General features: G+C 44.4%; 1 protein-coding gene across 12 annotated transcripts in view; it reads right to left on the minus strand.

Moving 5' to 3' along the window:
- Window positions 1–2,750: 2,750 nt before the first annotated feature.
- The window catches only part of tns1b (tensin 1b), a 150,188-nt gene continuing 131,065 nt past the window's right edge, over window positions 2,751–21,873 (minus strand). For 6 of the 12 annotated variants that reach the window (XM_068573137.1, XM_068573135.1, XM_068573144.1 and 3 more), the window contains 18 exons: window positions 19,975–21,453; window positions 18,581–18,661; window positions 15,744–15,937; window positions 15,514–15,652; window positions 12,597–12,692; window positions 12,249–12,275; window positions 11,727–11,907; window positions 10,222–11,285; window positions 10,042–10,128; window positions 8,373–8,501; window positions 8,113–8,205; window positions 7,412–7,489; window positions 6,839–6,907; window positions 6,639–6,683; window positions 6,047–6,215; window positions 4,909–4,977; window positions 4,632–4,661; window positions 2,751–3,340 (listed from right to left, as the gene is read on the minus strand). In XM_068573137.1, coding sequence (XP_068429238.1) covers window positions 3,202–3,340; window positions 4,632–4,661; window positions 4,909–4,977; window positions 6,047–6,215; window positions 6,639–6,683; window positions 6,839–6,907; window positions 7,412–7,489; window positions 8,113–8,205; window positions 8,373–8,501; window positions 10,042–10,128; window positions 10,222–11,285; window positions 11,727–11,907; window positions 12,249–12,275; window positions 12,597–12,692; window positions 15,514–15,652; window positions 15,744–15,937; window positions 18,581–18,661; window positions 19,975–21,453 — 4,169 coding nt within the window. In that variant the 3' untranslated portion in view covers window positions 2,751–3,201. The remainder of the gene's footprint in view (window positions 3,341–4,631; window positions 4,662–4,908; window positions 4,978–6,046; window positions 6,216–6,638; window positions 6,684–6,838; window positions 6,908–7,411; window positions 7,490–8,112; window positions 8,206–8,372; window positions 8,502–10,041; window positions 10,129–10,221; window positions 11,286–11,726; window positions 11,908–12,248; window positions 12,276–12,596; window positions 12,693–15,513; window positions 15,653–15,743; window positions 15,938–18,580; window positions 18,662–19,974; window positions 21,454–21,873) is intronic. The other 6 variants (XM_068573138.1, XM_068573147.1, XM_068573141.1 and 3 more) reach the window with 5 other exon arrangements.

The following is a 21,873-nucleotide window of genomic DNA, read 5'->3' on the forward strand; positions in this document are numbered from 1 at the left end:
GACGGAGCCGTCGAAGAGGGCAGACGCCGCTGGAGTTTCCATCTCGGCAAACAAACAGCAAACATTCAGTTTGAAGTCGAGGACGTCCTCTTTTCTCGACGAGCTTTTCGTAGGCAAAAATATAGATTCTTCTGTCAAGACATAGTCGTCACATGAAAATCCAAGCCTCAACTGGGCCGGGTTGAGTCGGACTGGAGGGTTCTACGTGTGCAGATTACAGTCAGCAGCGTTAAGGTAACAACTCGACTCGAGCATGCAGGCTCTTGCTAATAAATAATGGAACATTCTGGTCATATATAAAAGTGACGTTTTATTTTCTTTCTTTTTTTTTCGTGTGAATTTTTTTTTTAACCCTTATTTAATTAGTTTACATCATGCTGCCCAGTGATCCTAAAACGTCAGGCATAAAGGAGGTGGAGTCGTAACCTCCGCTACTCAACCCTTAAATGGGACATTAAAGGGCACGTGTCATGCTCCTCTTCAGGTGAATTCAGGTTATTCCAATGAGCCTGCATGTGGCAGAGGAAGAGGAAGCCAAATCTAAAATGGCTTTCCAATCAATGTGTTTCTAAACACAGCAAGCCCCATATCCAAAATGAATGTATGAAAAGGTGAGTTTTTCATATTTGGTGCTCCTTTACAAACAAACAAAAACTCACTTTCTAAATAGAATAGCATGAATTAACATTAAAATGAATTTTGCCAGTGATCTGATTACTCAAACGTATACCCTTTGACGTGCTAAAGTCACAGCTAAAACACTGTTAGAACACAAGCGGTTCCTTTTGTGATGATCTTTCCTCACCACACGAGGGCAGCAGCTACTGACTGGTCCGACTGGTTTCCCCCCAGACCCACTGAGGCGCTGCAGGGCGGCAGGAACTAGTAAGTCCCGCCTCCACACATGCGCTTATTATTATGACATGAAATGGGTCTGTCACTTTTTACAAGTAGAAACACACTGATAATACTTCAACATTTAAGTGCTAAACTTGGACAATGTATTTTCTTGGCAGGTTTAAGTTAATAAAACAATTGTGTTGGCATATCTTTAGGATAACTCCAATTTGGACTTTAGTAACAGCAATCTTTCATACAAAATATTCCCCCCTCTCTTAAAAACAAAAACAAAGCCTCCCCTAGAAAACAAGAATGTTAACCATAGGAAGTAATGCTGTGAAAACAAAAAACATTTAAAATACAACAGTTTGAAATGCACACACTTTACACCTTATATATATGTCAATGCACTTGACTTTAGCCAAAATAAAAAAGCAATCTTTTCTTCTCGTTTTCAGTTAATGTATACTTTATAATACATGTATACAAGATAACAGAGCAACAAAGCAAAAAAATAAATATCTTAAGTCACTGTTTGGAAGTTTTTTTTTAATATATATATATCTGTATATGTATATTTATATGTATAGCTTACTTTCGGGTAGGGTGTGAGTGTTAACAGTATTGTTCGGCTGACGCAAAGAGCTTCTTTCTGTTGACGGAAACTTTGCAGACTGAAAAGTGAAGCGCAGTACGAGGCCCTGATCAGAGCCGGCTCCTTTGAGCCGCTTTTTCAATTCGTCGAGTTGAAAAAGATTTAACTTAAAGAGCGATTAGAGCGGGTTCGTCCTTGAGCCACGAAGTCGGCGGTTCGACGCCCGGCTCTTACAGTCGGCATATCGAAGCATCCTTAAGCTAAGACACTAAAGTCACCTTCCCGGATGCTTCACAGTAGCCCACGGCTACTGAGGATGGGTCAAATGTCACATATGTACCTGACAATTGTAATTCTTTTTTTTTTGTTGTTGTGACCTTTGATGTATACTCGGAGATATATGTACTTTAATTATTGTAAATAGAGCTGAACAGAAATCAGCAGGCCTGGAGGCAAACTGGTGTGGTAGCTTACTTGAGAAATAGTTTTCAAATAACCGTTAGCTAGCGTACAGTTAGAGTTAGGCTAACATTAGCGCTCATTCAATGGTGGCCACGCGACAACAGACAACCTGCAGAACGCTTTGTGTGTCTGATCAGGGCCGAACCGGACAACGTCGCCCCACGGAGAACAGCCTTCAGCCCTTCAGTATCGAGCCCAACAGCTCGGTGAAGACTGGAAGAAGAACGACAGCAGATGGGACGCTACTCCTCTTCTTTGCCCTTCCTCGACATAACCGCTGCACAAATAAGTAGTTTAAAACGATATTGCCAGACTCTAGCTGCACTTCAGAGGCACAACATCTGTTGCGTCTTTAGCGACACGACGACAGCGAACGAGGAAAAAAGAACTCGTGGAATCATGGAGAGCCATTTCATTTCCAAGTTTGGCTATTTGAATATTTAAGACAGCCCCGGGAGAGTTTTATGTTCTTCTTTTTTCTTACAAAGCTCTGCAGTACAAAAGAAAGTCAGGCACCAAATGTCATCTAGAACAGTCCTACTCATAAAGCAATCTAGAATATTTACAGACCACACCAGCTGCAAAGATGTTGGAGAACATCGTTTGCAAGATAGCAACGGCGCATAATTGACCTACAGTATCAGTACAAACAGAAAGAAACAGTATTTTTGATTAAGCAGCCATATTTGTTATACAAAAGAATACTTCCGACCCTCCGACAATGGCACACTATGCACGCCCTGACTACTTTTTTTTTTTTTAAAATCTTTGGTTGACCACTCAAAAGCCTGATAGATTTACAATCCACCTTCACGTCGCACAACTTGACTTCTTTTTTTTCTTTCTTCTTTATAAAAAAAAATGAACAAAAATGAAACAACTGCTAAAAACATAACATTTGCACACACAATGTCATTCCCTCTCTTCCCGCTCATGTGTTACCCTGCCAAGGAGATCAAGAATCGCCTCCTGTCCCGTTGTCACACACACACACACACAGCCCAATCCCTGCACTTCCTCTGGTCCATTCTGGAGTCCGTCCAAGAAAGAAAAAAGCACATGCACGCAAGCTGCACACACTCCGAACACACACTCCCAGTCTCTCGCACACAGACGCACTGAGACATGCACGTAAAATGTAAAAGAGCGGAAGAAATAAGGTGACGCGGAAAAAAAAACAAAAAATAACGCTGAATTGTCCCAAACAGAAAGTAAGTGTCCGTCGTTAAAAGGAAAAAACAACAACCAAAAGGTGTTTAAACAAATGAAATAAAAAAAGTGCCAGAGGGGTTTGCCGACAGCTCTCATCGTTTCTGCGCCGCGATCATCTTTGAGACAAAGTTGACGATGGCGCTGGCGGGCTGGTCGGGGTCCATCTCGGCGAAGAGGTGGCTGACGTTGTCCGTTGTGCTTCCCTGCTTACGCGCCACGAACCCAAACAGCCTGCAAAGACAACAGCAGAGATGTTTTTGTAGAAGTGGCCATGTTTCAGCATTGAACTGTGTCCACAATGGAATCCTTGTCAATAGACAAATACATCGGCTAAACTGAAATTAGATTTACACTATTGTTCAAATGTTTGGGGTCACTCAGACGCATTTTCAGTTTCTCTGCAAGTTCTCTGATGGAATATCCTTCATTTCTAAGAACAAGAACAGACTGGAGAGTTTCACATGAAAGTTCTCTTCTTCTGGACATTTTGAGAGTTTAGTGAACCCACAAATGTGATGCTCCAGATCCTCAACCAGCTCAAAGGAAGAACAGTTTTATAGCTTCTCTCACCAGCAGGACTGTTTTCAGCTGTGTGACATCACTGCACAAGCGTGTTTTCAAGGGTTTTCTACTCATCCATTAGTCTTCTAAGGCGATGATCAAACACAATGTACCATCAGAACAATGATAGCTGCTGGAGATGGGCCTCTATACACTATGTAGATATTTAATTAAAAACCAGATGTTTCCACCTAGAACAGTCTTTTACCACATTACCAATGTATAATATGTATAATTTAATGTTATCTTCATTTAAAATCAGTGTTTTTCTTTGAAAAATGAAATTTCTGTGACCCCAAACTTTTTAACGGTAGTAGTTTATATTTTCTTTAGATTCAAGCTGGTTGCTTTTCAGATAGTTGAAAAGAAGGTTGCACATTTCCATCAAAGTGTTTCCTAAGACTACTAATGAGACTCGCTGCAGGGATTTGTAGTTTTGCAGCGTGCCGGGACGTTTTGATGTGAGATGTGAGACGTCTGGAGAGCATTGAAGCGCAGAAGAAACCGTCTTCAGCAGCTTAAAAGGTAACTTTGGTAATCCCCCCCCTCCCTGCTGTATGTTTTGTGTCAAAGTGAGTGATGGGGACAACAGGTTTTATAATAGCTCCAGCATCGAGGGAGACACAGCAGACAGCAACGTTAAATCACACTGTCAGTGTCAGAAAAGAATGTGTAAACTATTTAATCAAAGACGTTGAATTTCAAAGTGTTTCCTCTCTGCTGTGGCGGCCAATCTGTGGTGAGAAATCCGATGCAGCCTCTATTCATAATGCTCAACCCCAGCAGACGCTGCTTTTCTGCGATTACAGCTGTCCAAACTGTCTATCAATGAGGGCGAAAGGCCTTCGACTTGGTGAATATCCACCAGTGACCGCCATGCTTCACGTAACCCCACCGCTCCGCTCGCTGCGTAGACACATCAGATCAGCAGCGGCGCTGTCATCCACAGCGGGTTACTTACTTGGCGGTTCCTCCCTCGGGCTTGTTCCACCTGCAAAGATTTGAAGAAAGTACGGTCAACATTGTGAAGACAGCTGCTTTCTCGTGCATCGTGGACTTGCTGGTGTATTTTGAGGCGATGAAGTAAACTGCATCAAAGGAGGGAAACGCAGGACTCACGCAAACAATAATAGCAGAAATGATCATACAAATTCATAAAGTATCTTGGAACTCCTCGGTAGCCAAAAACAAACCACTACCGGCATTATAAGGAATCATTTTCATGTCTCTAAACTCACTTTCTGTCCTGAGGGTCGGTATCGCAGAACGTGACCGTGTTGGTGGGATAGTGGCGTCGGAAGAAAAGCCTGTGAAGCATTGAAAAATTAGGATTAAAGAAACAGCAAAATACAATAAATAAAACATGGTGGGAATCTGCCTTATGTGGATTAGCAGATGATGTGCTTTTCTGTATGTCAAAGTTGGTTTAATCTGGAAGAAGCACACGTCTCCATGCGTGCGATGATAGTGACCAATACCTGCGTTGACTTTAACTTAACCAAAACCTACAACTTTATCTGTCTGTGAATTTGATGAGGAGACTGGTAGTGGGCGGGGTTTATAGAGGAAGGTAATACTTTAATAAAATATTGGCTCGTAGTAGGTTTTTTTTTACATCCTTTTATGTACAAAAAGAGCAAAATAAACGTGTCAGTGCTAAATGGAGGACAGGAAACAGTTTCTAAAATACCCCAAACATTGGATTGGCATTTATGTTTCACAATTTCTAAAATGTACACTGATACCAGTATATTTGTGATCAGCTTAGCCGATGCTATCAGTGTATTGGGGGTTTAAAGTATGGTTTAGTTTAGGGTTTTATTCATCTTGGCACTATGCACAAAATAAAACTGTGTAATCCTTTATTCAGTCAGGATAACTCCTTCAGAATTAGAACCTCATTTACAAGATGCTGGCCAAGATGGCTGGTTAACGTTTCACACACAAAACAGCTTACAAAGCACATAAAAACATTCAAAATTCAGTTGGAAGGGACAACAGACTTAATACTCAAATCCAATTTAATCCGTGCTTAAATTGTCCTTGATTCTGTTTTTAAAATCCTGCGTGCTTCTGAAATAATCCAGTTGTCAAATTGTCTCTGTAGCTCACAACAAGATGATGATCCCAAAACTTTTAAAGTGGGTTGTTGATTGAGTAATACGACCCTGATCCTTTAATCCCGTGTGTTATGTAGTGCCTCTGATTGTGTGCAGAGACTCGTGTTAAAACTTGCCCTTCAAAAACAAACTCATTATCTTACGTTCAGACATCAAACATTTTGTCTGCACCAAAAATATCCTGATGTCAGTGCACGGTTATAAAAAAATTAGGGGCGAACGGGGCAGATGGAGTGGGGGGGGGGTTCGGACTCACTTCCTCTGGTTGTCGGTCAGCGTGATGCCTTGCGAAGACACCTTGAAGTGCACAATGGTGGCGGCAGCCGGGGAGGCGGCAGCCAGCGTCTCGGATATGGCCTTGGCAACGGCCTGAGGGCCCGTTAGGGACTCCATCTCCACTGAGTTGATGTAGAGCACGTTGCATGCTGGGAAGAGAGCAGATGTTCCCCAATCAGACAACAAACAAAATGTCAAATGGAACGGTCTGAGAGGGGAAAACTTAAACTGTACAAATTGTATTTCATCCAAAATGCTATGAATGCTTGTTTTGATCTATTCATGCAAAAATATATCGATTCCCTCTCATTAGAGAACATGCTGTCCGCAACAAAGCTGAGGTCAAACCGCTCTAGAAACCAATCCATCCAATATCATTCCACATAAAACATGTCGCCTGTTACAGACAAGAAGCTGGACACCAATGTTAACAGACAAAATCCTAACACATCTCAAGGAATGAAACGGGGCCATCGTTAATCTTAACTTGTGCAGGTTAAAACAGACACGGACAGGCATAAAGGATGCACATTCCAGATGGGAGTTTCCAAATAAAAGTGCACAGGGTTTACCATGGGAATCAGCAGGGGCCCTCTGCACTGGGTTAACAAGGGTGTCTTGAACAATTGGACAGGATGATTCAGGACACGTTAATTACATATTAATGTCCTAGAATCTTAACGCTGCATTGTATTTGAGTCTCAAAAAGTCGAGAGCGTCACAAGATAGCTTTAACCAAAGAGAGTGAACCAAAGTGAGTTTATGTCTTTACCTGCTCCTTGTTTCAGCCTCTCAACCAGCGGATTTGGCGCAGCTACTTCTGGCACTTCCTCTATGAGCTCTACATAAAAGGAAGGAGGAAGTTACCAGCCGTGGCATCATTTTTTATTTAGTTGCACCAAGGGCTTCTGTAATCTCTATGCTACTGGGCTCCAGTCTCAGCTCTGACATTATATACGGTACATGCAGTAAAGACACTTTCATGGTGATCAGTTTGAAATGATTCTTGGTAAAAATGGAAACACAGCTATGGATGTTGTGAACTCGTGATCCATCTCTGCTAATGGGTTTCCAGAAATGCTGCACACTGGAGCTCTAAATAAAAAGGCTGCATGTGTTCGGGAAATCAGGAGCATACGACAAACGAGCCGAGGGTCGTACTGGACGAGATGTGTGAGAGTTGGAAAGCGGATATAGTTTTCTTCAAGAATTCAAGGTATTCCTTAAAAATAGAGCCCTTAACTGTGGAAGGGCTTAACTAACTAATGTAAAGTGATCAAACTGGACTCCAACACAACACAATCACTTCATAAAGCATACACGTTTGTCTTTTGGGTCCACCGACCTGTGGTGGGGATGAGTAGTTTGCAGGGTAGGGCCAGTGGTGTGATGGCATGTTGGTAGACCAAGGCCGACAGACAGCCTGTCAAACAGACACAAGACACAGTCAGAAAAAACACATTGGACCCACAACACACTTCAAATCAGCACACTTCCCCTTCAATAATTCCATTGTGACAAACAAAAAGATGACACTTCTGGATCTATTCAAGTCTGGAGAAACGTCACTTTTTTAGGGTTTAATGTGGTTTAGACTTACAGTGGTAAGACAGACAAATTATTACTCGTTAGAAAAAAAATCATCATCATCATTCTGTTGGTATTGTAGCAGTAAAACAAAGCAATTACAGCAACTTCACACGGGGAAAGGAGGAAGTGAGTTACGGCCTTGAGACGGGACAGGCAACAAGGAGAGGCTAGACAAAAGTTTACAAAAGTCAGCGTGCCCCATTTCGTATTTGGCAGAGGAGACACACACACACACGTCATAGAGTCTCGCAGTGTAATTAGTGAGGCGAACACGTCTTAGATCACAGTCAGCCGGTAATTACAGAATTACAGGAGGATTACATGCTATACAACTTGGAAAGGGCTGCTGATCTGTGAAAGACGCACAGAAAGGAGCATGTGACTTCTCCTTCAGACTCACTACGGCTTCCCCCGGAGGGCGAGTGTGTGTGTGTGAGTGTGTGTTTCAGGCCGTACCAAAGTAAGGCTCGTTGGGACAACCCTTCAGCTTCACTCCTTTAGGGCTGCTCTCGATCAGGAAGTGCCTCACCAGCTCGTTGGTGATGTCACCTGCAACAAAAAGAGAGCGAGAGGGGTTACAGCTGATTCACACGGAGACGTCACCTCACATCTTTGGCATTAACCCCCGAACTCATGAACACAGGAGCTCCCAACTGAAAGAGGAGTGAATACTTGATGCGTTAACATGTTGAGCCAGCATCCTGCCCCCCTTCTACCTTTCTTGTTCTGATGCGCTGAGGGTGGAGGAGAGGCCACCTTCATAGCCAGGCCATACGCCCCCCTGAACGAGTGACTGTCCCGGATAACAAAGGCTCCAGGCTCCCTCTCTCTCAGCAGGCCGATAGCTGTAACACAAGAGGCGTTCAGTTGGCTCAGCACTCTGACAAAAGTAATGAATCTCAACAAGTATCAGATGGATTGCCATGGAATTTTGTAGAGCTATTTTAATACAGCGTGATGTTTATTTAGTGTATTATGGTCCCATTTAGAGTGCAATAGGCCTGAAGCAGAGTATGCTGTACCCTGTGATCGACGGATTCGTACCACGCTGTGCCTTAGTACAGTCTGACTGGCCACTATTTAATGGAGTTTATCTTATCAGAGTTGGCTTGAAGCTAAATAACATCTGCATTAGCTTGACAGGTCACAGTTAAAACATAAAATAACATATGGCACTAATAAAAAAATGTAAACAACAAGATAAGAGACAGGCAAAGCAGTGTTTGTTATGGACACCGGCAATAAAACGCCTTTGATATCGCATCGGCTACATTTGGGTGACTGATTAAGGAGGTCAGAGAAAGTCAACTCATTAAAAGATTTAAGTGAATTAATAAAAAAGGTAGCAGAAGGTTAAAAGAACCACAAGAGCAAAGGCGACAGCTCTCATCGTCAAGTCCAGACCCCTTTGTGCAAAAAAAGATTGCTCGGCAGTCTGCATTTCATTACAACTACAACTTTTAACAAGTGACTTCACTTTCGACACGCTATCGTTGAAGAGGAGCTTCAGATGAATTACTTCACCATTTAGTTCAAGGCCTCAGCCTGTCCACATGTGGTAGTTTAAGGAAGGAAGATGGATGAGATGAGCAACACATGCATATGTTGCCTAATTCTCTACATGTGGTGTGACTTTTACTCTGGAAGTGCATGGCGCTAAGTATAAACTTTATGTGTAGGTGTGATGTCATTGCAGTTGAGCATGTGCTTGTATTTAACATGATATAATCCAACACTGCCACTAAGCAAATGCAGATGCAGCAGAATAGCTGACCTCTCAACCAAACACACACATACAGACATGTGTATGTACCGGCGCATGTGTGTGTTTTGTATGATAAATGGATATTCATTATTGCGCGTGTACCTGCATTTATGAAAAGTGTTTATGCTAATTTGTGTTAGCGGTAAAGTTAACGTGATGACTTCAGATGGAAGAAAAGCATCAAAGTTCAATCGTCCCAAACACATTTTAAATGCTTCAAAGGAATACTCCACGGGAAACAACGGTGGCCTAGTTCCACGTTGGAAGGGAGTTTCTAGGACATCCGTTCTAACAATTCAAACCACTTCTGCAGCATCATTTACTTCTTCAGTTTCTAAAACTATTGGAAAGTGGCAAACAACCCAATTGTCAAAAATATTGCTGAATTCACATCTTCCTTTCCTACTTTTTGCTTGTGAGGTTGCATGCTACTAATGTGTGTGCCACTTTTTGGACATTCAAAACATAGGTTTCAGCTGGAATATTTCTTGTCTTAACATTTTGACACACTGGAACATACTTAAAGGCCAATCCCAAGCAGGCACCAGGAAGTAAAAATGAAAGCCAAGAAGAAGAATTGTTTGAAGTTCATTTAAGGGAAAAGTCTCTCGGCCTTTTACCTTGCTCCCTGGAAATGTCTGGCTTGTACCAGAACTTGGATGTGTCTTGGACAAACTTGACATTCAGCCTGCTCTCAGGACTTCCATCTGCAACAAAAAACCATAATAGAAAGGAAGCGATAAACAAAGACAAACTCCAAAATGCGTCTTCATGTCAATCCAGATGATGTATGTCCTTACCGGACATGTTGAACCTTGAGAAGTCGGAGAGGGTGTGGAAGTAGCTGGGATTATTCCCTCCACTCATTGGGGACATTATCTTCCCGTTCAGCGTGCCGTAGGACAGCGCTCCGTTGGGTCTATCGCCGCTCGACATGCGCCTCTTCTCTGGGAGCTGGGGCTGGAAACCAGGGGCTGGGCTGCCCTGCCGGAACCCTGCACCCATCGCCGTCATCCCCCCATCTGGGTAGCCTGCCGGTGAGATGGGGAAGGAGGGAGTGGGCGGTCCCTGGTAGCCCGACGAGCTGCTCTGTCGCGACAGGTTCCCATGTCTCTCATCAGGGGTGGTGTAACCGCTGTGCATGGGGTGTCGGTCCAGACTGGGGCTTCTCTGGGACACCTGCGATACAGATGGGTGACGGCCCAAAACTGGACTTCCTTGGGGGTGTGTGATAGATGGCTGTCGGCTGAGCACGGGGCTGCTCTGTATGGGCTGGCCCAGGGACGGCTGTCTGTTGAGGACCGGGCTCCGCTGAGTTCCCTGTCCCAAAGAGGCCTGTCTGCTGAGAACTGGGCTGCTCTGGGCTCCATGAGACAGATGACGACCAAGAGTGGGACTGCCGCTGTGACCTACCGTACCCATATCAAAGCCGTTAGCTGGCGATGTTTGCTGGCCCGTGATCGGACCCTCCTGGACAGCACACGAGCGCTGCTGGAGGAGGGGGTTGTAGGTGGAACCAAGGATGTTGCTCCGGTGCTGCGGATTGTGACTTCCATTGCTCAGAGTTGGCTGGGAAGGTTCCAGGGTGGGCAGGCTCGGGTCCGAGACCGCGTAACTCCCCGGTATGGTGGTGGTGCCAAGGTAGGATAGCGTAGGGGTGGTGGTGCCAAGGTAGGATAGCGTAGGGGTCGTGGTGCCAAAGTAGGAAGAGGCAGGAGAGCTGGAATCTAGGTAGGACGAAGTGGGGGTATTCAGGGCTTGATATGAGGGGGTGGGAGTGGGGTAGGCGCTCTCTGTGGCTTGAGAGCGGAAGCCCGAATCAGTAGTGGGTTGGGACGGAGTGCTAACACTGCTGGGGTGATCCCTGGAAGAACATTTAAAAATGTAAGTTAAAAACCAGCTGAAGTTCTACACACATCACACTGTTTATTTGGACGTAGAGGGTTACTTTGGTATAACGGGCTGCAAGGTAATTGGTAGGGGCAACTTCTAATCGTCAATGTACGCCCATTGGCAACATGGTAAAATAGGGTCAAGGTGGGAGAAAAAAAACACAGTTACCCTGTAAGTACCAAATTAATTGGAAAATCTAAATATTTGAGTTGAAAGAATGGATGATAAATTAAGAAATATGAGCGATTGACAAGCTATATCCTTGCAAAGCAGAAGCCACCACCAATGGCTCCAGATGGCACTATGACAGATGTACATATCATATCTATTTAACAAATTCACTAATTTCTGGTCAAAGATCCGGCTTCGGACCAAAAAAAATAAAAAGCGTAATATTATGTATTGGGCTCACCCCTGTGAGCTCTGGATGGGGCTGCTGCTGGACAAAGGGGGGTTCAGCGTGTGGGAGGTGGGGCTTAGACTTCTCTGCTGGGCAGCCGTCTCTCCCAGTGGGCTGGGGCTCCTGGGTGACGTCGACTGCTCTCCGCCTGCCGTTGCCGACCTCGCCACAGACTCGACATAGCTTCTTGGTGCTGCATGAGAGAGAGAGAAAAAACACTGTGAGCCCTCCCACATTTACTTCACCTCTGCTGTTCCGTCTGTATTTGTTATTACTTTTGGCTCGGCGGCATTGTAGTTGTGTGATGGTGATAATATGTTGATAAAAAAATGAATAAGATTGAAATGATATACTGGAACAGTATATGCTGCCGGGAGAGTGGCTGTGACTCTTTTCCAGAGAGGAAATGAAAAGGGAAATGGTTTTGCCACACAAGATGTGGATGGACTACAACTAAGCAATAGGGAGAGAGAAGATGGAGGGTGGAGGAGATCAAAACGTTGATGATCTGTGGCATTGGAGCAGCACTCTTACCTTCCTCACCCTCACTGCTCTCATCTTCTGTGGAGCATCGTTGGAGATAATCCAGAGAACAGAACAGTGTAAAGGGACAGAGGTACAGCAAAGGAGGAAGGAGAAATATATCGTTTCTGTGCCATACTGTGTGTGTGTGTGTGTATGTGTGTGTGTGTGTGTGTGTGTGTGTGTGTGTACGAGACCCATTTCCCTTCCTAACTCGTCACATACTGTCACTTTGTCAGACCACTTGGTGTCAGACTTTGACACGGTCGCCGTGCACTCATGGTTAAAAAAAACAATAGTAAATCAATAACAATAACTTTAATTAGTTTGTGATTCTAATACCGTGAGGGTTAAACCAACCTGAGCCTGTTTGATTGAGGAGGATTTCTGCTGGGTTGTGAGGCTTCAAGCCCAGCGCTGACAGAGGAGTCCTGGCCAGACCAGGAGGGGAGCGACCTGAAGAGAACGAGACACTTATCACCACACGGCATCATACATCACGGACATCTTGACAGCTGCTTCCTGTCGACCCGGTTTAACGTTGATTTATCACTTTTTCACTATTGTATATGCAAAAGTTTTTCTTTCGGACAATCTCGTCCACTTAAAGTTGCCATTGAGTCTTGATAATCATATACTTAGCGGACAGGTAAACAGCTGTCAAGACTATACAGCGTCAGCACAACTTAACACACAGCATGTTCAGAGGGGTGCGCTCATGCTCTGATGGAGGGGGAAAACATGCATTTGTCGAATAACAACGTGACACCGCCTGACTATGCCAACAGCAGAATAAGGTTTGTGTCAAACACAAAGCAGAGCTGCGTCAAACTGAAGAAAGAGTGATTGGTTTCCCTTGAAATCTGTCGCGTTACGGCATTTATAATCTGTAGCCTCTAGTTAGTTTCAGTTTTACATTAGAAATCCTATTTAAAACTGTCCATTGTTTTGGTTGCCCACTATTCTGAAACCCTAATAGTCTGAAAGATCTCATTTAACCCCATGCTAACGTGCCTATATTCCTTTAAATCAAATATTGCTACATACTGCCCCTGAAAGAACAGGCACTTTGATTCAGTCTCTGCTACATGACTACTGGAGGGAAAGATCAGGAGTAGAGCCACAACAGCCTCTGTTATATTTATACCTAAACTACTGGAATCATCCCAACTTTGGATGTGTTTGATTCAATAATCTCTTCTTATTCTCTAGTCTTTAGTCCCTCGAGTCCTTTAACAATGCTAACTACTCCTTTATTCCCCCTCCAACAGAAACACAAATAATTATGTGGCGGGGGGAAAAAAACAAAACACTCTTGTGATAACCAACACACATTTCTAGCACAATTACCAAAAGACAAGACACAAATGACTGGGTAATTAAGACTGGGGGTGGGGGAGGGCAGGCAGGGTGCTGTTTGTGGTGGAACAAGGCAGCAACAGGAACCCAAACACAGATGATGACAACAGCAACACAGAGAGCAGCAGCAGCCGAGAGAGTGGAAGCATGTCTTTGTGCTTTATGTGTTTGAGTCTGTGGATGAGTGTTTGTGTGTGATGCTATTGAGGCTATTTCTTGACTTTGTGTATGCATGAAAGTGGAGGTTATTCCCCTTTTTCTTTGGTTTTACACCACAAGTATCTGTTGTACCCGCAAAAGACTTGCAGGTAGTTTACTGGTGAATTGATGTCTGATGCGGGTCCTACATTGTGTCCATTGTGCTGCCACTGCTGCTCTCCTGTGGCTCCCATGCCAAAGCAGTGAAGGACTGTGATGGGTGATGGGTAAAGCTCACTTGAGCAGAGGGGAGGGATGGGGATGAGGGGAGGTCCATTTGGCTGACATCGTGGGACAGTGGTACTCCGATAGAGACTCGTGCATCCTCCACTTACCAAAGAATCCAAATCAATTCTTTGTACTTGCCACATTGATGCCCCACATTTAATCGTGGGTGGTGTGTGTGTGCGGCGCAACCAAAGGGAACGCTTGGGAAAGTGATTTACACTAGAACACTATTCGAGATAAATACATGGTAAATAAATATAGTGTCAAGTGCACTGATCAAGTAGCTAAACATGCACTTTTCACATGTTCAGCAAATAACTGCTAAATGAATCTCAGTTAACTGACATGTTTGTGCTCGCTTGATAACAAGAGAATACATTTTTTGGAGTCCATTTAAGTCGAAAACAATGAAGGAATCCTTGTGTTTTCTCTCAAACGCATAACTAACAAAACAATTTGATCTCAATGTGTCCCACTGAGTTCGTTCAAGAATCCAAATTTCCTAGTTTATCTCAGTTACAACTAAGCTTTACGGTGGAATCAGTGTTCCTATTTTGATGGGAAGGAGAGGAGGGATGTTGCGCCACAGAGCGGGTGTTAAAAATATGTTGGGGCTTTTATGACTAACTTTTATGGGTGTGCCCTGAGGGAGATAGGCAAGAGGACCGGATGAGATCACTCGTAGAGTTGGCCAAAGACACGTTCCTTAATACGTGATTTCTTTTTTTAGTGTGGAGTCCATGTGAGAACGGAAGAGGCGTTTGGGAGACGGCAGGAGGGGGAGACGGTTGTGTCAGTTGTTTTTTTTGTATCTTTTCTATTTTCTAGACTTTTGAGGAAACATGTTTTTCTTGGAAGACAAACGTATTCTCTGGGAAACAGTTATACTGTCTTCCCCCTTTTTACTCATTCTGCATGTACTGATTGATGACTGCAGACGTTCTAGAGAAAAAAAAGATGAATTTGGTCTTCATGAGATGCGGCCGCTCAGGCATTTTGATGAGCCAACACAAGGCCAGAGCACTGCAACGTCCCACTCGTACGTTGGAAATGCAGCCCATTTACAACCTGAATGAGTATGGTAATAGTGGGGATTTTTTGGAATATGTGGTATCAAATGAAGCATATAAAGAGAGAAACGAATGCAAAGTCAAGATGAAGTACCTTGAGCGACTGCCAAGACTCTCAGAACATGAGGGAACCTTTTACACCTCTAGACTTTTCTACACCAGTTTTCAGTATCACAAGTTAAACACAAATGTCTGTTCTTACACTTAAAAAAAAGAGAGACATCCAGAAGTTAAGGAACGTAACATCATTACAAAAATAAGCCATTTAAGAGTGAATGTAAATACATAAATCTAAATACTAATAAGATTGATACCGTTGTAAAACACAACCTTCAGTTGGGTTTCAATGTAAATCATGTTTTCATCGTCTGTAACTATGGCACGCTCCACAGTGCCCTCTGTCAGCCAGAGGGGGGACTTACACAGGTTGAAGTAAGGGGTTTGCGGCGAGATGGGGAAGGCAGGGGTTTGGGGAAACACCTCACCACCAACTATGGGTGTAGGAGAGATCGGGCCACCCTCCATCTCCTCAAAGGCCTCGCGGTAGCTGTGCATGTGTCTCTGAGGAGAGGAACAAAAAACAACTCGTGAAGAAAGAAGGCAGGAAAACAATGTTGTCCCACAATGTATGTTCAAAATGTACGCTCTATACCTCCTTCGGTCGTCCGCCGGGGTTCATCGCTAAGGCGTTGACAAACTCCGGAGAAACACAGCGGACGGGGGACCGGAGTGGGGCGTCTGCAGAGGGGTCGCCGTCGGGACCGTTCTGGTACTGGCCGTCGATGGTGATGTGATGGCGGGGAAGGGTTGCGGACTCGTCCAAGGACACTACACGGGCCTGGACACCTGACACGACACGCGAGTCGAGGGTTAAAATTCAGCAAGGGTTCGGTCACTACTGCTCAATCCCACACTTCTTTCCTCCATCGATGCCATCGCCGTCATTCAATGTTAATAGTTGTCAGCCATTGTGCCACCGCACGGGCCATCATGTGCATTTTGGGTGTGGTTCTGAAAAACCTTTGAATTGAACATGCACACACTCACAAGGTTAATAACGCAGGGTTAGCTGATGATCAAACTAAATCCCAGTGGGTTTATCTCATTCATGTATCCATTCTATGATATCCCCAAAGAAACAAGTGTGGGGAAAACCTTGACCTTGGAAATATGTTGAATAAATATGTGATGGCCATCGCTTCTAGCAGTAGCTGAAATTATAATCAGCAACTGACATCCTAATCAGCAATAATCATTTGTGTGTTCTCCCACACAAAGGATCAAGACTTTCTGATACACTGGCAAGCTGTATTGTTATCTAATGCGTCAATGCGGCCAGATCTGGCTGAACCTCAAAGCAGCCAGTAAGCTAATTTCAGTTAATCTGGTTTGAACTGAGAGAGAAAGGGAGAGAGAAAGCTAGCAGCATAAAACAAACAGGATTTAAGTTAAGAGTTTTATGCTAATATGCGAGGCCATTGACTGGTGGGTGGAGGTAGTAAAGCGTGAAATGCTTTCCAAAGCTGCACGGCCAATGTGAAAGACTATCACTGGCTGCGCTGCTGTGCCTGGGAACAAGATGAAGGTTAATGGGAGAACAATAGGTTTAAGAAACAAGTGGGAAAATTGGGTGAATACATCCTGTGGTGTTGTTTGTGCCTCAGCACAAGGGTCACTTTCTAGAGGTTTCAAATGGACTGAAACAGTTGAATGAATAATATGTTGGATGGACCTTGAATTAATAAATTGTTTCTTTTCTCCCCGAGAACATGCCTTCGCCGAGGTGGAATGATTTCTTCGGGAAACTGAAAAACCAACAGAGGCTGATAATGACTGATAAAGACTCGGACAGACTTTTCCTCACACGCAGAAACAAAAGACACACCCTACGAGCCTGTAATAGGAATGTGAAAATATGAATGCCCGCTTCACTCAGCTTGAATTTAAAGTGTGGGTCCAAAGACCTGGCCAAATATATGTGGGAAAAAGTTATAGATAGCGGCTGTGGAGATAGTTAGGAATAAAGGTAGCTGCCATTGCCACCTCAGTATTAAAGCTGAGGCTTTAAAAACAAAAGTCTCTCAATGCCCTTACTTTGAAGAACCTTCTGTTTGTAAATGAATGTATCTATAAGAAAGAAACCAAAGATGAATAACTGCCAATCATGTCATCTGTCAGGATGCTTTTTGTTGACGAGGTGTCGGTTAAAAAAAATCTTGGAACCCGACAGCTTTGCGAAGCATGTCGGCAGTCAACACCGCCAAACAGAAACACACCCACCATCGCACTGAGCCTACAAACTGAGAACCAGATGTACCCATGATGCACTGCTCAGCAGCAGAGTACTGTCAAACACTGCGTTGTTGCCCTAGCGACCGCTAATGGTTTCCAGCTGGGACCACTGCAGATTCCCGAGGGCTGACTTTTCTCAGCTATTTAAAATCCGCTTATCATGTGGATGAGCACGGGGGTTAATTCCAAAAAACATCAACTTGATGGGTAATCAGTAATCCAGAGTCTCTGTATGTCCACACCTGCAACTGGGTGAGGTCATCTATAAGGTAAGAGTGAAGGGGTTGTGTTCCTGGCAAGGTAAGATCAGATCAATGAGATAATTGTATTTTCTAGTTTCTTTGGAGTCTTTTCTTTAAATTGTAAAATTGTGTAATTGGGCTTGTAAAAACGGAAACAGTCCTGATGACCTTCATTCCGACTCTACAATCTAAGATCAACTCTTGTTACTTTTCATTTTGACGTTGTGTTGCGTCACAAAAAAGGGCCCTAAAACAGAACCCGTCTGCATTGTACTGGCGTTCTCCCACCGGGCACATCGGGCTTTAGCAATGTTTCCAATGAGGACTCTCCTCGAATTTGGTGTCCTTTGTCTGGCTTTGTAAATCTTCAAAATAGTGTGAGGAAAGAAAAAAAGAAAGAAGCAGCCTTGAAAGAAGCCAGTGTAGCCTCCATATTGTTCCCAGAGTTTGGCAAAATGGATCCTGTGACATGCACTCTCCTGGCAAGGGACAGAGCCTCCTTTGTGCCTCCCCTTGTCTAGTTCTTGTGAAACTTTAACATTATCCAATTTGGATGGGTTTTTTCTACGCTGTAGTTGAGGTAATTCCCTAACCTTAAGGTAGAAAACTGTAACTCACAACAAACAGAAATGAAGGGTGAGTATGTATGATGAGAAGGTTCAGTGGTTAGTTTAATGATGATGATGATGATACTCTACAAACCAGACGATGACAGTGAAAAATGTGTTGCGTATAAAAGGGAGAAAGAGGAAGTGAACAAAAAAAAAAGTCTTTGTATTAGTAGATGGGGCAGTCAATTATTAAACAAGAAAGGAGAAAGGATTAAATGCAAATCAAAGCCCACCGCACTCCACGGCAAAGCAGATACAGACTTGAACTACTTGAAGGAACCCTTGAAAAAAAGGACCTCTCCTTTTTTTAAAGTGTTTCCTTCAAACAGGAAGGAAGAACCAACCCGAGAGGGAGTGAGAACGGTGGTGCTCAGACTGAGAAGAGGTCATGCTGGGGATGACACTTTGGACACGAGCCGAGAATTCTGGGTAAACAGATGGATGATGACAGAAAGGAGAATGATGATGAGAAAATTGTAAAGGAAAAAGAAAACAAGCAAGACGAGGTCCCGTCTGTAAGAAGAACAAGAAGGTAACTGACAATATATACATATATATATATATATATATATATATATATATATATATATATATATATATATATATATATATATATATATATATATATATATATACACAAAGCTGATTCCTGTTATCAGTTGGAAATCAACCTACAACTCCGACATTAAAAAGTGAAACGGTTTTGTCTTTACGGTCTCTGAAAAACATCAGACATCGGATGTCTATGATACAAGAAGTAGAAAGCAATCACACTAAGGTCTCGTTTATCTCACGCGAAAATACACTACATTTCTAAATGTTGACTGTGTTAAAATGCCATTTAGTGTTGCGTAATGTGGACAATTGCTCTACATTTAATTGGCAGTAAAGTGCACTGATCCGTATTGTTGATTCTAGAAAACCTCTTTCTGGCAATAGTTATCTGAGGGCTCCGCTATCACACTGCATTATGTTGACTTGCTTGCTGCCCTGCAGGATGTCTGATGTGCTTATCTACGGACAGTCAACCTGCTGGACTGGAGAGAACACTTCCTGTTTGAGCCTGAGTGACGGGGACTGATGAGGTGACATTCAGGAAATGAGATAAGGACCGAGCAGCGTTTTCCGAGAGACATGTGTGCACAGGGCAGGGATGCTGGCATCAACATTACTCTTAGTGTATGTTCTGTCCTGCCACCAACATAAAGCTTACACACAATTGGCAGATTGAATATTATCTACTTGTCAATTGCCTGCTTGGCCGATTGCTTGGCCTGTGGTATTGCTGCTTGCAAGAAAAGCTACAATCGAGGGCAATTTTTGTAGAGACTGAGCTGTAAAATGCAAAGAACAGCCCACCATCAGAGTACAACTTTTTAAAGAGAAGAGCCACACAGGCCCAAGGACAAGATTGTACGTGAAATGAGAATTAAATGGCTTTATGGCGTAATTATGACATGAAATACTGTATTTATCTGTCATCATGCTAAAGGTAACGTTGGGTTGTCAGGTAGTCACGCCTCTAACCTCAGCAGTCCTTTCAGGAAGAAATTAAAAACATTTGAACTCGTTTTTGCAGTAGGTTGTATCTAACATTGTGTGAGGCAAACAGTTTATCAATCCTTTAGAAATCTGAGATAATTGTAGTACATATGAAGAATCAATCTGTGGTTGGATAACAGGTCATAAATGGAGCTATGATATTCAGATAATGCGTAAATGTAATGTTAAATCTTACCAGCCACTCTTTGGGCCACCAGACCGTCAACGTTGAAGACTTCGTCTTGCTCACTCTCTCTTGGCTGGGGTGATGCTGAGGCACTGCTAGGGCTTCTATGGGCCTCAGAGACCTCTCCAGACTGAGACAATGTGCTTGCTGGGTAATTGTTGATGGGCTTGAGTTGGAAGTGACCAATTATAGTGGGGGAGGCGTGTTGGGAAGGACTGGTTCCAGCCCTCTCAGATGTGTAACACACAGATCCCTGGACAGGCGCAGGCTCTGGTGTACTCGGCTTCCCAGGTGATACCTGAGCCTGAGACGAGTGGCTGGCCAGGCTGGGCCCAGAAAAGTGGGCGTGAATGGCTGCATCGGGCTTGGAGGGCCTGGGCTGGCTCTGGGAGAAGCACGGCTGGGTGGTCACTACATAATTGTTTTCCCGCAGTGGAGCGCTTTGGGACTTTTGCACCAGCGGACGGCCTGGTTCCAGGTCCAACATGAGGAGATTAAGAGTTTCAATCGATTCCTCAATTTCTTGCTGGGATGTGCTGTGGCGATGAGGAAATTGTGGGAGGCTGTGGTGGCTGGGCATCACTGCGACAGATGGAGGTGGACTAAACGCGAGCGGTGGACTAAAAGTGAGGCCTTCAGTTACGGGCTCCTCTGGTACGCCGAACTGCTGCCAAACGTTGAGACCCCGCTGGACAGCCTCCCTGCTGCTGGTGGTGCGGGCGGGAGCTGGTGGCAAAGAGTTTGGCTCCGCACCAAATGACTGAGAGTGGTTGAAATTGCTTTGCGTGAAAGCGACAGGTTTGTTGGATGTGGCGACCTGAGGCCGGATGGTTTCCAGATGCTTTTCTGGGACGCTGCACTCCAGATACGTCACATGGTCCTGGCCGTTGACGAGTGACTCGGGCTGGTAGTAAAGATCAGCAGGTGTAGCCCGACCGTCTGTGGAGGAGAACGTCCCTAGACTGTCCACGCTGTTGCCCTCTTGACTGGTCGGCAGCTCATCGTCCAAAATGTCTGTCTCACGGTCAATGGTATTGTGCCCATTGACATGGACCTGGGCAGGAACCAGGTGAAGCATGCCTCCAACGGTAGAGGTCGGGGTGGACAGGTAGCCCTGTCGATGCATGGGCCCCTCCAAGCCGCTCAGCAGCTGATCCAGCTCCTGTTTCTCTTGGGGACTGATTGGTTGTTGTGCAGGAGGCGCGTGGTGGTGATGGTCTGAGGGCAGCTCCTCACCAACAGGCACATGTGTCTGGCTCGCCGTGGAAGCCTGAGCCGCCGTCACTTCATCAGTGCGGTCGGTTTTGATGGAGGCAGTCGAGTTTCCTGAGTCGCTGCTCACTGACAAGGCGTGGTCGACCGCAGGTAGGGCATGTTCGGCGGCGGTAGGCGGGAGGCCGTTCGCCGTGACGGATCCTTCGACAGACTCCTTTTTACGAACTTTGGCGTAGAGGCTGCCGTCCAGGGGTCCTTCGGTATGGATGACTTCTAAAAACAAAACAAAACAAGAACGACAGAGGCTCATTAGAATATAACATTAGGCCAAAGTTGATAATCAACAAGCTTTCAGCTTTCCACAACCCTTTAATTTCCGATTGCCGTAGCATTTTCAAATGCTATTGAAAATGGCATTTGGCTATTACAGAAATGTAAGCACACAGGATTCGTGGCGCTAACATAGAGGGAAACTAGGGTATCAGGAAATTATGTGGGCATGGCCAAAACAGCTGCAGTTAAACTAAACACTGGCTCCTGTCCACCTATTCTACCAGCTTCAGGAAATGAGCAGGGTCTGTGGCATGCAGTGTGGAAAAAGCAACGAAATCACAGGAGCCTGCCTCGCACTTTCTTAAGCCAATTGAGGGATACCAGCAGAATAGACGCATCAGTTGTTGATTTGTCTTTGCT

Source organism: Clinocottus analis, unplaced genomic scaffold, assembly GCF_023055335.1.
Source record: "Clinocottus analis isolate CAN_PGR_092001 unplaced genomic scaffold, fCliAna1.0.p SCAF_12, whole genome shotgun sequence".
In the NCBI taxonomy this organism is placed as follows: domain Eukaryota; kingdom Metazoa; phylum Chordata; class Actinopteri; order Perciformes; family Cottidae; genus Clinocottus; species Clinocottus analis.